General features: G+C 51.1%; 1 protein-coding gene across 7 annotated transcripts in view; it reads left to right on the forward strand.

Annotated features, from left to right (window-relative positions):
• The first annotated feature begins 5659 nt into the window (after window positions 1–5659).
• Window positions 5660–14492, forward strand: part of MYT1 (myelin transcription factor 1) — a 56986-nt gene continuing 48153 nt past the window's right edge. For 5 of the 7 annotated variants that reach the window (XM_048963348.1, XM_048963350.1, XM_048963352.1 and 2 more), the window contains exon 1: window positions 5660–5768. In XM_048963348.1, the coding sequence (XP_048819305.1) occupies window positions 5744–5768 (25 nt within the window). In that variant the 5' untranslated portion in view covers window positions 5660–5743. Of the gene's footprint in view, window positions 5769–9722; window positions 9944–10077; window positions 10536–14492 lie in introns of those variants that run through there. The other 2 variants (XM_048963353.1, XM_048963354.1) reach the window with 2 other exon arrangements.

Here is a 14492-nt window from a genome sequence, read left to right on the forward strand (position 1 = left end):
AAACACACTCCTGCCCAGGTTGGCTTAGGTGGTGCCTGGCTGCAGCATTTTCCTGCCAAATTCTTGCTCAGGTTTAAATTTTGCCTGTTTGTTTTCCCCTCTCTTCCTCCGCTCCTGACTTGACAAGCGCATCTTTTAGCAGAGTATTAATTACCATCGCAGTGCTGGGACTTGTAATTATCCCTCCCTGGTGCTTTACAGACTTCCCAGCACAGCTCGCAATGAGGGCAGGGTGAAATGACTCAGCTGGCAAAGGGCTCGTGGTGGTAGTCCAGGGCTGTGGTAATTGTCCTGTGCCAGGGAGTGTGGAGAGGGGTTAGGGTTAGGGTTAGGGTTAGGGTTAGGGTTAGGGGAAGAGGAAGGAGGAGCCTGTCTCTTTGGAGTAGACGAGGACTTGGAGAATATGGCTTGTGGCCTTTAACCAAGGTGCTTTCTTCCCAGAGTTTATAAGGAAAACAGAAGTAACCTTGGGACATCGCCAGGAGATGGGGAAGTTCAGGAGGCCTATGAGGATGATGATGATGTTTGCTAGTTTTAGGAAACTCCTCTGTATCATCTCTGTAGATGAGAAGAATCCCAACAGAGGTCCACGGAGGGAGATTCGAGGCTGTGGCTGCACTGTATGTTCCCTTGTGCTGTATGGGGCAACACAGTGGGTTTGCTGCTGTAAGGGGGTCACCAACGTTTCCTATCAGGGATTGACCAGCTGTGGTTGAAGCAGCTTTCCTTTACTTATCTCACAGTGATTTGCTGCCTTATTTGGTCCTGAGTTCCAGGGTCTGTAAAAGTGATTCATACTCATTTAAAGCACTGCGTCTCGCCAAGCATTTTAAATGCAATACTCTGCATTTAGCCCTGCAGCCTCACTACCAGCAGGCACCTCCTGGTGTTGTAGCAAAACCTTGCTCTGCTTCTATGCCAGAAATGCAATGTGACTGCGCAGCCAGGGCTGCTTCTTTGGGACCCTCATCCCACCTGTGCTGCCCATCTGATGTCACATGGAGATCCAGCAATTCCCAGGGCCAACCCAGGGCAGAGGAACTGCAGGATACAGAGCCAAAGTGCAGCACTGCCACCACTGCCAGAAACCCACAGCTTTTGGCCATGCCAGGAGAAAAGAAAAAAAAAAAAGCACAAAATACTCTGGTTAAAATGGTGAATTTTTCTCCAGCAAAGTGACAAACATTGCTAGTGAAAACTGCCTTTCATTAGAGCAAAGAGGAGCAAGGGAGATAAAAATGAAATAGGCCGTGCTTTTCTTCCATTTATGTCCTCTTTGCAAACCTTGATGGTTTTTTTTTCGTTGTTTGCTTGCTTTATTTTTTCCCTTTAGATCCCTCCAGCAATGAGAAATCTTATTACAATTTATTGTGCATTTGACTAGGAATTTAGGGATCTCAAATCACAGCCCAGTCTGGCAAGAAATGCTGATAGGTGTAATAAGAGGCAGGGAATGCTCTGAGCAGATTTTACTCTAAATAGAATAGCCAAGTGACAGAGGGAAAGTGGGTAAGGAGATTTTCCCATGGTCACCCTCAGAAATCAGTGGCAAAAGTGGGAATCAAATCCAGATCTCTGCCTCCTAAGCTGTTGGACAACTGTCCTCCTGGGGAGGACAAGGAGTAAATGTAGCAATGTGGCTGTGATACTGAATTCCCAAACTGGAACCGTGCCCTTCCTGCTGCTCTGCCTTGTGCCTGGAGCTCTGACAAACTGCATGTGGAATTAGGCAGAGCTCATTTGCCCAGCACTAATGGGAGCAGTTCATAATATGCCCACCACGTTGGCCATCATCCCTGCCCTGAGAAACCTCATCCTCACAGCAATGCATCTCTGCCTCTGCAACAAGGGAACTCAAGCATCCTCTTTGCTACAGTGGAGCCACCCGGGTTTTTGGGACTCTGGACTGAGGAACAGGATGACAGCTGTCAGCTCTGCCAGTTGCTTTGTGCAACATTGGCCAAATCATTTGGCACTTTGAGGAGGGTAGAAGAAGACCCAGTTTGGTAGTTTCCAAGTGTCAGTAACTCCAGCTCGCTCTGCTTGCAGCTGTAGAACATCCATAGCACCAAAGCAGCGTGCTGGGAGCACCAGCTTTGGGGCAACCCTGGCTAACAGGCACTCTGCACTACACGATGCAGATACAGCCCCAAACCACCACGTGCCTCAGTTTCCCCATCTGTTCAATGAGGCTTATTGTCCCATTTGTTCTGTGTGGTTGGCGTTGCACTGCCATGCAGAACCTGACAGAAAGGAGCTCAGCAGTTGGGTGAGCATCATTCCGGAGGTCAGGCAGTTCAATCCCAGTGGCTCTGCTTCTTTCAGGCACACACCTGCCCACCTCTGCACGCTGCAGCTGGGTTACAAACTGGCTCACCCACCCACCCACCATCTCATCCACAGGCAGATTGCTCAGGGCGCAGGAAATCTCCTGGAAAGAGTGAACCTTGTCAGCAAAAATGCAAATATTTGGAGACAAAGTGTTCATTACGGCAGAACTTGATTTCAGGGTCAACCCTTTTTGCAGCAAATTGTTAGCCAGCTAAAACGTTTATTGTCACCACACTCTGGCAGTTTTGACAGTAGCTATCAAGTTGAGCTTGACAATATCTGCATACCACAGCCATCAGTGAGGCGGTGGAGGCAGTGACTGCAGGCAGAAGGAAACAGTCACCAAACAACTGGAGCAGTCCCCATCTTTGGGGGTTTTGTGGACTAGGGGAACAGTGCCCAGTGATGGAGGTGTGCAGCGCAGGCTGTTGGTAATACGGGGATGGGGTGAATTGGCAATTTTTATTTTTATTTTTTTTCAGATGCAAAACTACATGCACCGAGCAATTGAATCCCCCACCCCCCCAGTCTGGCAGTGCATCAGCAGGAATCAGACCACAAAAGGACAGAATTTCTTTTGGTCTTTTTCCATGGGAGACACATGGCTTCCCTGGACGCACAGCAGGGAAACATTCAGGCATTGGTAGAGTTTCTGTGATTTCTCCCTATTCCCATTTGTACTCTTTATCTCCAGTGTTTAATTCTCCTCCTATTGAGGAGCAACAACGCTGGCAAGCCCAGAGGCAAATGGCTGAGCTCCCATTGCTTGGTGATGGCTCAGAGGCCAGGGGATGGAGGGAGCTGGGGCCAGACCTGCCTCGCTGGGAAGGGGAAGCAGAAAGGAGGCAGCAGATGGAGTTTGGGGGAAGATAAGGATGAGGATGAAGTGTCTGGAAAAAAACAAACAACCAACAACCAAAACAACTAAAACAACACCAAAAGGGAGTCAAAAAGGCAGCTACAGTCACAAGACCTGTGTATAATATTGTAGGGTTCCTCTACTAGACAGAAGAGAGCATCTTCCAGCTCAGGGATGAACTAATGCTGCTGTGCTTTTCTGTCCTCTGAATCTCTGCCTTTTCCCCCAGCTAATGCATGGGGAAGGTGGGCTATTCTGGATTCACTGTGAATTGGTTTCATTTCCCTGCTTGCTGGAGCTGGGTAAGGGCTATTTCATCTCAACAGGCTTCTCCCAGCACACCTTAATTTGAGATCTCCTGCATGCAGGAAGCAATGGAGTTAAGTGATCTTGCTGAATCCCGACCGCTGCAGCTGCAGGAGAACAAGGAAGGAAAAGAAGAGAGGGGAGGAGGAAGAGGCACTTTGCAGTCTCCCATTAAAGCCCCAAGAGGCTGAAGATGAGAGAGTGAAAGTTTCAAATTGCCAGAATGTAATTCTGAAAGTCATTTTCCAAGCGCGGAGCTCTCCGCAATGTCACCTCTCATCTTCCAAGGTGGGGATAGAAGAAACAAAAAAGCACAGAATATTCTGCACAAAGACAGAGCTGCTAATACAAAGACAGAAGAGGTGTCAGTCCCCAAACAGGCTTTCTGGCACCGCCTTCTTCTGGGAGATCTGTGCAGCTCGGGTGCACCTGTACTGGGGAACCATCAGCTCCTTTCCCAGGCCGTATCCAACCTGGGTGAGCGCTCTGGCTGAGCTGACGATGGCTTTTTCCAGCTCTTCTAAGAGCAAGAATATCAAAGAAGTCTGCATATTCAACAGTTACAGTTTACATTTGAATGAAACTCCTGACCTTCAATTCAATACAGTGATTATGTTAATGATTAATACTATTATTAATTTCTTAGCCTTCTCTAGCAAAAGACCGTGATGGATGTGCAGGAGAAAAGGTGCATTTAGATATTCACCCCCCTCTGCCCAACCCAACAAAGCCATCCCACCCCGCTCCCCCTTCCAGCTCTTTGCCTTCAAAGAAATCTGAATTAAGGAGTTAGATGCATTCAACAAATTGTTCAGCCCAGGATTTCGTACCAAAGAGCGAATTAGCCTCTTGTTCTACATTCTTTGCTGACCTTTATTCCAGCTGCACCCCCTCTTATGTTTATAAAATAAAAAATTACCCGAATATACAGGCATGCCCCGCTGAGATAGATTGCATTCAACACTCCTTCAGCTAATATCAGCTTTGTCCAGGGCTCCTTATTACTGGTGCCACCTGTCTCTCCAAGCGCAGGCTTTGCCTCTTTCCCTTCCCCAAATTACTCGAGCTGAGGCTTGGGTGGGCTTGCCCTCTCCCTGCAAATGCACTTATTTACCCACACATGTCAGAGTGCTGAGTTTTCTTCCTGATAATCAGGCTTTTTGCCAGGCAATCCCTCCCCTCTCCCACTTTCAGAAATGGCACTTTCTCCTCTTAGCACGCCAGGGCTGGCCCTCAGAAGGAGCTGCCCATGTTTTTATTGAGGGTGATGAGCAGAGTGCAGCAGGCCACTCCACCTACAGAAGGCACTTTGCCCTCTGAGGCAGCAGAGTAACAAAGTTCAGTGCTGTCATCCATTGTGATCACAATCCTGGTTAATTTTCCTTTTATTATATTATTATTATTGGATAACTATATGGGTGTTCGTTTTGTTTTTTGTTTTTTGTTCTTTTTTCCATCAGGGATGTCAGTAAATGTTCCTGGCTGGCCTGTAGCCAACTTTCTCCAGCTGGGATCAGTTCAGTCCGATGTTGCCATCTGTCCTTGGAGGCAGAGGGGTGTCCTTTTCCATTTCGGATCTCTCCCAGAAGCGATTCCATCCTCCCTCCCCTCCCCCCCCCAGCTTTGACCAAAGCATCCAGAAAGCTGTGTGTAGCCATCATGGGACTCATGCACTCCCATACAGACTCAGGCATACAAGAGGTTCAACTGCCTGGGACGTGGCTGTGGTCATGGTCAATCTGCTCACCTTCAGGGTGACCTGGAGGAGATTTCACTTTCCAAACACAGATGAGATCTCTTGGGATCTCTATGTCATAAACATAGAGAACTGGATGGGATCCTTTGGGAACGGCCTGAAGGGGTGCAGGCGATTGCACCCCCTCGCTGAGTTATTACGCATATCATCACATCGCCTTCTCCTAATTAAAAGCACAAACAACGAACGGCTCCCCTTCCCCAGCTTCTCCCCCTTTACCCTTTGCACAGCCGGGAGGGGTGGGCGGGGATGGGGGGGTAGGGGGGACGAGGGGGGAGAGGCAGATCCATTGTACGGGGCCCCGCGGCGCCCGCCCCGCGGATTGGCCGCCGAGTGCGCTGCAGTGATTTTGCGGCGAGGTCCCATTGGCCGCCGGCACGGATAAGTTTTTGCTCCGGACGGCAACTTTTCTCAGGGATGGAGTAAATTCGGACCCCGCCGCTTCCCTTTCTCGCTTTCCCGGCGAAGTCAGACATCGCTCCACGGCAACGATGAAGCTCTGCGGGACTTTCCTCGGTTCGTAACCGTCCGCCGGTGGATGCAGGGCGGGGGGAGGGTTGGGAGGAGTGAGCCTGGGGGGGGGGGTTCTGGGTTTCTCCTGTTTCCCCTCCGAAACACTCGAACAGCCTCGTTCTGCCCAAGCCACGCCTCGGCAAAGGGGTTCGGTGAGCTGGGAGGGTGGCGGCCTCAAAAACTACCCTGCTGCCCTTGTTCTAGGGGGGCTTTCTCTCCCCCCCTCCGATGGCACAGCGGAAAGCCTGTTTCAGAGCGCGGCTTTCCTGTCCTTGAGTTTAGCTGACGAAGCCTTGGGCTCCTTCCCCGTTCGTTTTGCGTCGGGCTCAACCCCGAAGGGCTGCGGGTGCGTGGGTTCGTGTGCGGCCCCGGGGCTTTGTCCCGCTACCGCGTATTTCGGCTAATTACAAAGGATGAGGAGGGAAGGGGTGGGAGGATGAGGGGAAAAAATCCTGTTGTCTGCCACTTCTGTTCAGATGTTTGGTTGCTGTTGTTGTTGGCTTTCCGGTTTGTTTGTTTGTTTTATGCTCTGCAGTGAAGGGATGAGGGTGGGGTGTTACCAAATATGAAGTTGGTTGGTTGCGTTTCAGCGCCCGCATTAACCGAGGCACAAAGGGAAAGTTCTGGGATAACGCAGGTGCTCTCCACAAACGGCGGTGATTGCTCCGATTGTTGCTCGTTAGGGAAGTAAAAGGCTCTAGATGAGGGTCAAACAAAGGCATCGCCTCTTTGGGAAGGAGCCGACCAAACCGGGGAGAAGGGGCGCTCCCGAGAGCGAGCAAAGGGTTATTAAAAGTTTTTTTTCTTTTTTTTTGTGCCTGTGCGTGTTGTTCCATCTGCCAGGGGCCTGTAGTGGGCAGGTTTCTTCGCAACCCTTCAGCTGTTCCATATACAATATTAATGCTGGCCATTTCTATTCGGCATACAACAGCACTAATTGTAGTCTGAGGCATTAAGGCAGCCAGCCCATCTGCATAGAAGCTTTCAGAAAGAAACAAGGAAAAAATCTTCCACCCCCAGCTGGTAACCGGAGAAGTTGGTGCCAATTACAAATGCATGAAGTTTGAGATCTAAATTACTTTGAAACAGTCTCAACGAAGCGAGCAAAATGCAGTGCAGTGTTTTTATTTGCGCACTTACGCAAGCAGTTGCAGTTTGATTTTAAATAATCTGAAAGTTGAAATGCTCGATCTGAATACACGAGCATGGGAGAACAATAATAATAATAATAAAAAAAATGCTGTGTGGACAGCAGCGAGGGGAATCCACTTTAAAAGAAAAAAAAAAAAAAAAGAAAGCCAAAAACCCTTTTGGCGTTCATTTCTGCAGGCTACGTGCAGTCGGTTTCTCAGCGCGCTTGTCTCAAACAACGCTCTGGAGGCGAAAATATTTGAATATTTCATTTTATACCTTCCTGCTGCACGGCTCCCTTCAGGGATGAGGCGGCCGAGGAAAGCACAGTAATTATCTGCTGCCTTCCGACGGCTGCGAAGTGACTCCGGAGGGCCGGGAGAGGCGCGCTGAGTCGGGGCGGCTCCGAGGGCCGGGAAGGGCGGGCGGGGCGGGGGCGCCGGAGCTGTCCGTAGCCGTGGTGCTGATCCGACGCCCGGTGCGGCTCGGCCCGATTGCAGCCTTCCGGACACCTCGCCTTCCCTCCGGTGGAAGGATGCTGGCAGGCTTGATTCCGAGGTGTTGGGTGATTTTTGAGGATCTTGGGAGCTGAGTGGTTTTTTGTTTGGTGGTGGTGGCTGATTGCGCTGCTTGGGTAGGTTTTGAGAGGAGGGGGAGGTGAAGTCTGGCAAGTTTGGCTCCTCTTTTGTTTCCAAACACCCTCTAGTAACCCAGAACTTAGTAAAATGGTACCAAATCTGATAGCTTGATCTACCTTAGGACTCTTGTGTATATCCTGTCAATAAACGCAACACTAGCAGTAATAAAGTGTCTATGTATTAATACACAGGTATGTTTGCACGTATGTTCATTTGTATGCGTGTGTGGTGTGTACAGATTTATGTGGAAACACATAGAAGAAAACTCACCCCCCCCCTCCCCCTTCACCTACCAACCGATTTATTATGCTTTTGTTTCTCAAGTTTTAGAATTGCATCTCTAAATGAAATAGTAGTGGAGAGCACCAGACAGCACTGTGGGGAGAGGAGCTGAGCCCTCCCGTCCCTCCCTTTGATTCTATCATGGGTGCAGAACAATGGAGATGCAGTGTAGCACCAGGCCTGCTGCCTGCAGATAAGAGTTTAATAGAATTTCTGAATGCCAAAGGTTTAGGATGTAAAATATCTCTGTCTTCGTGGTGTGCCCAAAGTAGATAGAAAACAGCTTTTTAGGAGTACTCTCTGACGAATAACTCCTTTATATTTATGGTTTTAGGAGCAAACCAGGCTTGCAAGTCATGGAAATGGGCATCATAAGAATTTCCAAAGCATCCTCTACAGTATAAAATCGCCAATGTTTTTGTCACCCTCTTCTCAACAAAACTCCCAAAATGGGCAATTCAGTCAGTATCCTCACCCCACTCTGTGGGTGGGACGGTGCTGCGTCTGGTGATCCTTTAAGTCCTCAGTGCCAGGTAGGAATCTGGTAGAGTCTGTAAGGTGTGGGGCCAGGAGATGCAGCTCTGCCCAGTGTCGGGGCTCAGGCTGCCTGCAGGGAGGGCAGGACCGGCCCTCAGCAGCACGCTGCTCCCCCCCGCCAGGCTCTGCCTCTGCTCTGTCTCATCTCTCTGTAGGCTCCTGGGGTTTCCGTCCATTTGTGAGCTCCCTCATGTTTTCGAAAATCTTCATTAAGTTGACAGTCAAGTCTTAATCATCTCGGTGGTACTGGGGGGGTGGGGAAGGGGGGGGACAGGGAAAAAGCGCTGGGCAGGAAGGCGAGCCTCCTACTTCCCACACCTCAGGCGGGTGCAGCGTGCCTCTGTTTCTCCCTCTATTTCTGAAAAGTTGTGATCACAGCACTAATGCTCCCTGTAGCGTGCTGATGCCTTTCGGCTTGAGGTGGCGGTGGGGTGGGGGGAGGGAAGGGGGATGTCTGGTGCTGCTGGCGTCCAGGTCCCCACCAAAGAGAGGTGTTTGTGAAGGAAAATGGCTCGTGGAAAAACGCACACTTTTCTCACTTGGAAACAATTCCTGAACTGTTCTAGTCGCCGTTTGCTTTTGAGAGTTTTTTTTGTGTGTGTGTGTGCCATTCTTCTTCCTGTCACAAAGTCCAAAGCGTAACTCCGCTTGAGATGTGATCTGTCCTTCCTGGGGCGAGGTGATGTCTGCTGGGAGTACGTTGTATCATTTATGTATTTATTTAAGAGGAGAAGAAAAAAATATATATATTTATATACCTTTTAAGCGCTTGCTTTTGAATATGTATATCAGCTAATAAGCAATACTTCCAGGTTCATAGAGGCGATAAATTTCCCAGTCTGTTCTTTATGGTGATAGGTCATCTTCCTAACCACCAATAAATATTGTAAAGTACTTTCGCTGGAGCTGTGCTAACCCAGGGCATCTGTCACTCGCTGCTTGCTGCTATTAGGAATTATTGGGCCGTACCATGCGTCAGGATGCGCGGGGGGGCGGGGGGGGGGGGGAATGGCACGGCGCTTGTCGCGCTCGCCGTCCTTTTGTGTTGCTGCCATCAAAGGAGCCCCGAGCCTCGTGCATATTAATTATGAATCAGTTCAGGCAAAATCACTCACCTTCTGCTGGGTCTCGGGGAGGGGAGCGTGAGTGGAGAGGGGCTGGTGAGGCGAGGGGAGCCCCAACTCTCCGTGCGCTCAAGTCAGCAGCTCCATCTCTCTCTCTCTCTTTTTGATGCTATACTGTAAATTTATTTCACCTCAGAGAGTAAACAGATATATTGCAACCCCAAGGGTTCATGGGTAGCGTATTTACAAAGGGAAGGCGCAGCAAGCCCCCTCTGTGCCATTTCCATTAATGAGAGCGGTCATTAAGTAAATGAGACATTGCCTTTAGCAGGCTTAAGAGTTCACACACTAAGGAGTATCAGATATTTAATTGAAACCAACAACCCGTCTTACACGCGTGTTACTGGTGTAGGGAAGTGGGCTGCCCTCCAAGAACTCTCCCCCCCACAACCTCCCCCATGCAAATTTCATGATTGGTTTCCGTGATGTCATTTTGCAAAGGGGCAGACAATAGCTGTGGGGAAAGGTAAGTCAATATTATGTTCTTTCGCTGACAAAGGCAGATAATGCTGGCTTTTTTTCTTTTCTTTTCCTCTTCTTTTTTTTCTTTCTTTTTTTTTTTTTTTCCTTTTTTTTTTTTTTTCCTCCCTTGGAATGAAGGAGAGAGGAAAGGCTTTTGGAGAACACAGTTGATGTAAACAGACGCAGGCGTTTAGAGCACGAAGGCTGGGTTGTTGTTTTGAAAACTGCACTGGAGAACCGAGGGGATTTTATGATGATCATCATGCTCCTAGGTCCATCTTTGCTCGTTCGCTCTCTCGCCGGCTGCGAGATGCTAGTGGACATGTTCTGCTTCTGACTGAAAAGAGGTTGAATAAGACGAGGAAGGAGGAGATATATATATAAAAAACAAACAAAAAAAAAGGGCATAACATCGCCTTCAGCCGGGAAACTTTCTGAATATTTCTGGAAGAGGATAAGAGGATGCTTGCCGGGTTTACAGACCGACAGCTCGGCGGATGTTTATCCGGAGGGCAGCGCGCTCGGTGTTAGCAGAAGACGCTCCGGGCGCCGGGACGGGGCTCGCTCAGCCGCCGCGCTCCGCGGAGCTCTCTGAGGTGCTGATCGCGGCTCCGCGTTGCCCCGAGGGGCTCCCCGACCCCCTGCCGGCCTCCTCCAACCCCGCTCCGGGGAGGCAGCGCGCTGCTCGCCGCCGGTACCGAGGGGTGCGTGAGTGTGTGTGTGTATGTGTATATATGTGTGTGTGCTGTGGGGGTTGCGCTTGCACGCTCGAGGCTCCTGCCCTGCGCTCGCTCTTGCCGCGAGCAGACTTTCTTTTTCTTATTACATCCCCTCCTTTTCCTCTCCCCCGATATTGACTACTTGAGACTTCTCTATTTATAGCAGCGAGGAACAAGGGAAGTGTGCCATGTTTGTGGATTTCTCGCTGTATGTTGACCACGGCAGAAATCTGCGGGTTCTTATTTTTAGCTGTCTTGGAAGAGGCTTTGCTTGGCTAATCTCTTTATCAATTTCAGCAAAGTTGTGGGGTTGGTTTTTCTTTGTTTGTTCGTTCCTTTTTTTAGTTGTTTCGAGGGTAATTTGCTTGGAGGGAGAAGGGAAAGGGTTGGTGCCTGAGGAAGCGCTGCCGCTGCAATCAACCCCGGCGAGTTTGGTTGAGTTCAGGACGCAGTTTGCCAGCGGGCAGAGCCGACCCTCCCCGGGGAGGCGTCCCCCAGCGGTGCTCAGTACCCCCCGGAGGCGACTTCCCCATGCAAAAGGAGCAGCTTGTAGGGATCACCCCCCCCCCCGGGCAGGAGGCCTGGAGCACGCAGATCCCCCCCAGAGTCGGGTTGCTGGGACAGGTTGGGTTGGTTGCCTGCCCTTTGCTCCCCAGACCTTGGGGAACTGCGACCTGCCCAGCAGTGCGGGGCAGCTGTAAGTGGCCCCCATTGCTCTGCTCTCCTGCAGCTATTGTTGAGCCCCCTCGCTCCGAGCAGCCGCTAAAAACAAGTGCAAAAAGCCCAGGCTAAATCCAATTGCTCCAACATTACTTTTAGTTATTTCTTTTTTTCTTTCCTTCTCTTTCTCGTTGGCTCATCTGCTGTTATTATCAGCCTTTTCCATATGGCCACTTTAATTAATGGCAGACAAAAGGGGGTTGCGGGGGGGGGAGGGGGGGAGGAATCCAGGAATTAGAGTTTATAGTTGGTTTGTCTCTGATGCTGTCATAGAAACCAGAAGCAAAGATGCCGCCTTTCCACTTCTTTGTATGATCCTGTTTATTGTTCCCGAGCGGCGCAGATTGGAGCAGGCGCGTGTTGCAAGGCACAGAGCAGCGCCTGCTGCGGCCCGAGGGCTCCCACCGCACAACTTGTTCCCTTCAGCTCCCCGCTCTCTCAAAGCTGTTTGCCCTCTCCCTGTCCTTCCCCGCCTTCTTCTGCTGCGAAAAGGCCGAGGAGAACTCATTATTAATTATGATTAAAGCGGTTTAGCGATCTGTGGGATCCTCACCGCACAGTGCTGAAAAAGAGTAGGAAAACTCCCCCGAAGTTGGGTTTATTCCTTTCCTGACAGTATGTGGGAGTTGTTCTTCGTGTCTCGGCAGAGGTGGGGGTCTGGGTGCTGTGGGTCCGGCTCCGGTCGGGGGCACCGTGCTCCTGGATGGGGGGTAGGGGGAGGCGGCCGCTTGTGCGGGGGTCCCGTCGGGGGCGTGCTGTGTGTGTGCTCGGTACCGGCTCAGCCCCGAGAGTCCTCCCCGCTGCTGCCGGTGCACGGCAGCCCTCAGGGGGAGGAGAGAGGGTGTATCGCAGTGTGGGAAAGGCAGAAGTGCTGCATCCTTAAATGTGAGCTCCTGCAAGGTCCTCGCAGCCTGGCTCTGCCCCTAGTCCTGTTTCGGGAGGGAAAGATCAGGCAGTGCTCAGTGTCAATGCGAAGTGTGGCGTTGGGATTAGGGGTGCCCGCTACTCTTTGGCTCCTTATCTCTGTGCTGGAGACGGGGACACCTCTCCCTTGTCCCTATGGCTGAATGGCGTGGGAGGGGGCTGCGGAGCCGCGCACGCTTTGCCACCCTCATCCCCAAAGCGTCCCACGGAGCCAGGGCCACCTCCACCGACTTTTGTTTCCTGTGCTGGTTAATCGCCCCGGGCTGGGGAAGGAGGGGAGGAGAGGGGGGCACAACGAGCCCAGGTGCCTTCCAGCCCGGAGGGGGCGGCCGGGGAAGTCATTAGGATGGCATTAATGCAGCTGAGTCGAGACTTCTGCAACGAGCCCAAGTGGCGAATTGCGGACATGGGCTCCGCTTCTGGGGTTCGGGAACAGCGCGAAGGGGGGTTTAGGGAGGGGGGGAGGCGGTGCCGAGAGCGGGCCGGCCCCGGTTCCTGGTAGTCAGATGATGAGGGCAGGGCTGAATGCAAGACGTAGATCGGCGTCAGAGCAGCTGCCATTTTAGCAGACATTGCTAAAGTTCCTCCCCCTTCCCCCGCTCCGTAATTTAGCTTAGGGGTGCTGCCTCCGAAGTTGGCTTCTTGCTGGGGATGAGGCGTGCTCCTCTTCTTTCTTTTTTTCTTTTCTTTTTTTTTTTTCTTTGTGTGTTAGAATAGCACACCCTAAGTCAGCAACGCACCCTAAACAAGCTTTAGAGCTCAGGAACGTAAACACGTTTCTTCTCTTAACTCCCACATCTTCTCCGTTGAGATTTGAAAGGGGGAGGAGGGGAGAAGGGGGCAGGTGTGTTGATGCTCCTGAGCCCAAAAGCCCGTCACTGTGATGCAGAGAGGTCCTTATCTCCCTTTCTAGCAGATACTCTCCTCTTGCACCCTGAGGGTGCTAGTTTTGTGAGAGGTGCTTGCATCTGCCCTGCTTGGGAGTTTGGGGAGGGACCCTCTGCCCCCTCCCCACCCCCCCAAGAGCAGAGCGATGAAGGGGAAGCGGCAGCTTTACAGTAAGGGCCTGAGCATGTGGGGGAAATTGCTGTGCTGGGGCCGGGCTTCCCAGAAGCTGTGGGAAGGGGAGGAAGAGGGGGAACATCACTTAGCCTCTGGGAAGGCAGATGCCAGAGTTTGATGGCAAAGTGGAAAGCAAGAGCTGGTCTTCCCCTTTGCTTTGTGTGTGTGTGCGTGTGTGTGTTTGTGTGTGTGCGCGCGCACGTGGTTATTGGTGAAGAGCAGGGACTTATTTTTAGAGCTGTAAACTGTATGGCTTAGCTGTTAGAGCTCTTTCCTTAATGACAAGGGACATCTCTTGTCACTTTGTAGCTGTTGCCTTTTCCTCCTCGTACCTGAGAGCTGAGTGTGGAAGATCCCTGCTGCACAGTTATAGGAATACCCCAGTACCCCACTGTGTGCTGCTCTCCTTCCCATTTTGAGTTAGTTGCTGTGCTGATACTACCCATGGCTGCTCACATGGGAATACAGACACCCAGGAGAGTGGCAAGGCAGCCCCAGACCTCAGATTTACCTATTTTTTGAGGAAGCAGCCCTACAGCTGTGCTTTGAAAGAGCCTGGCAGGGATTTGCTCCCACTCATCCTCTCAGTTCCTGGGTATTTCTGGAGTTCTGATAGGGTGGAAGTTGCTGTCAGGAAGCTTCACTCTTCCTCATTTTCTTCCTTTCTCCCACATTTTGCTGGTTTCTGGGCACTGGTCTCCCCAGTACGTGCTGCACAGTCCGCTGGTGCATGCTGGTTGGCATTGCAGACAGCTGTCTTGTGTGAAACCTCCTATCCTAAATCATTCTGTATGGCTCCTGAGGCTGTTTACTGTTGCAAAATAGAAACCCGATCCAGCAGCAAGTGCTTAGGAGTCGGTGCTGTGAAGGCATGGTGACAAGTAAGAGCAGTGAAAAGCTTTGGGGTAGATGAGATGCCCCAGTACACCTGGCTGCTGGCGAAATGAATTCATATGAAGTTTTAGATGGGTCACGAGTAATGCAAGAGAGCAGGGCTGTCCTTCAGAAATGGGGGGGAAATCTATTCCTCCATCCCCCCGCCTTACTCTTCTCTACTATTTTTGCTAAGGAGAAAGGAGCTGCTCCCAGTGGTGGTTTGGCCCTTTGGGACAGGGCTGGGACACTGAG

This window comes from Lagopus muta, chromosome 16 (assembly GCF_023343835.1).
Source record: "Lagopus muta isolate bLagMut1 chromosome 16, bLagMut1 primary, whole genome shotgun sequence".
Lineage (NCBI taxonomy): Eukaryota > Metazoa > Chordata > Aves > Galliformes > Phasianidae > Lagopus > Lagopus muta.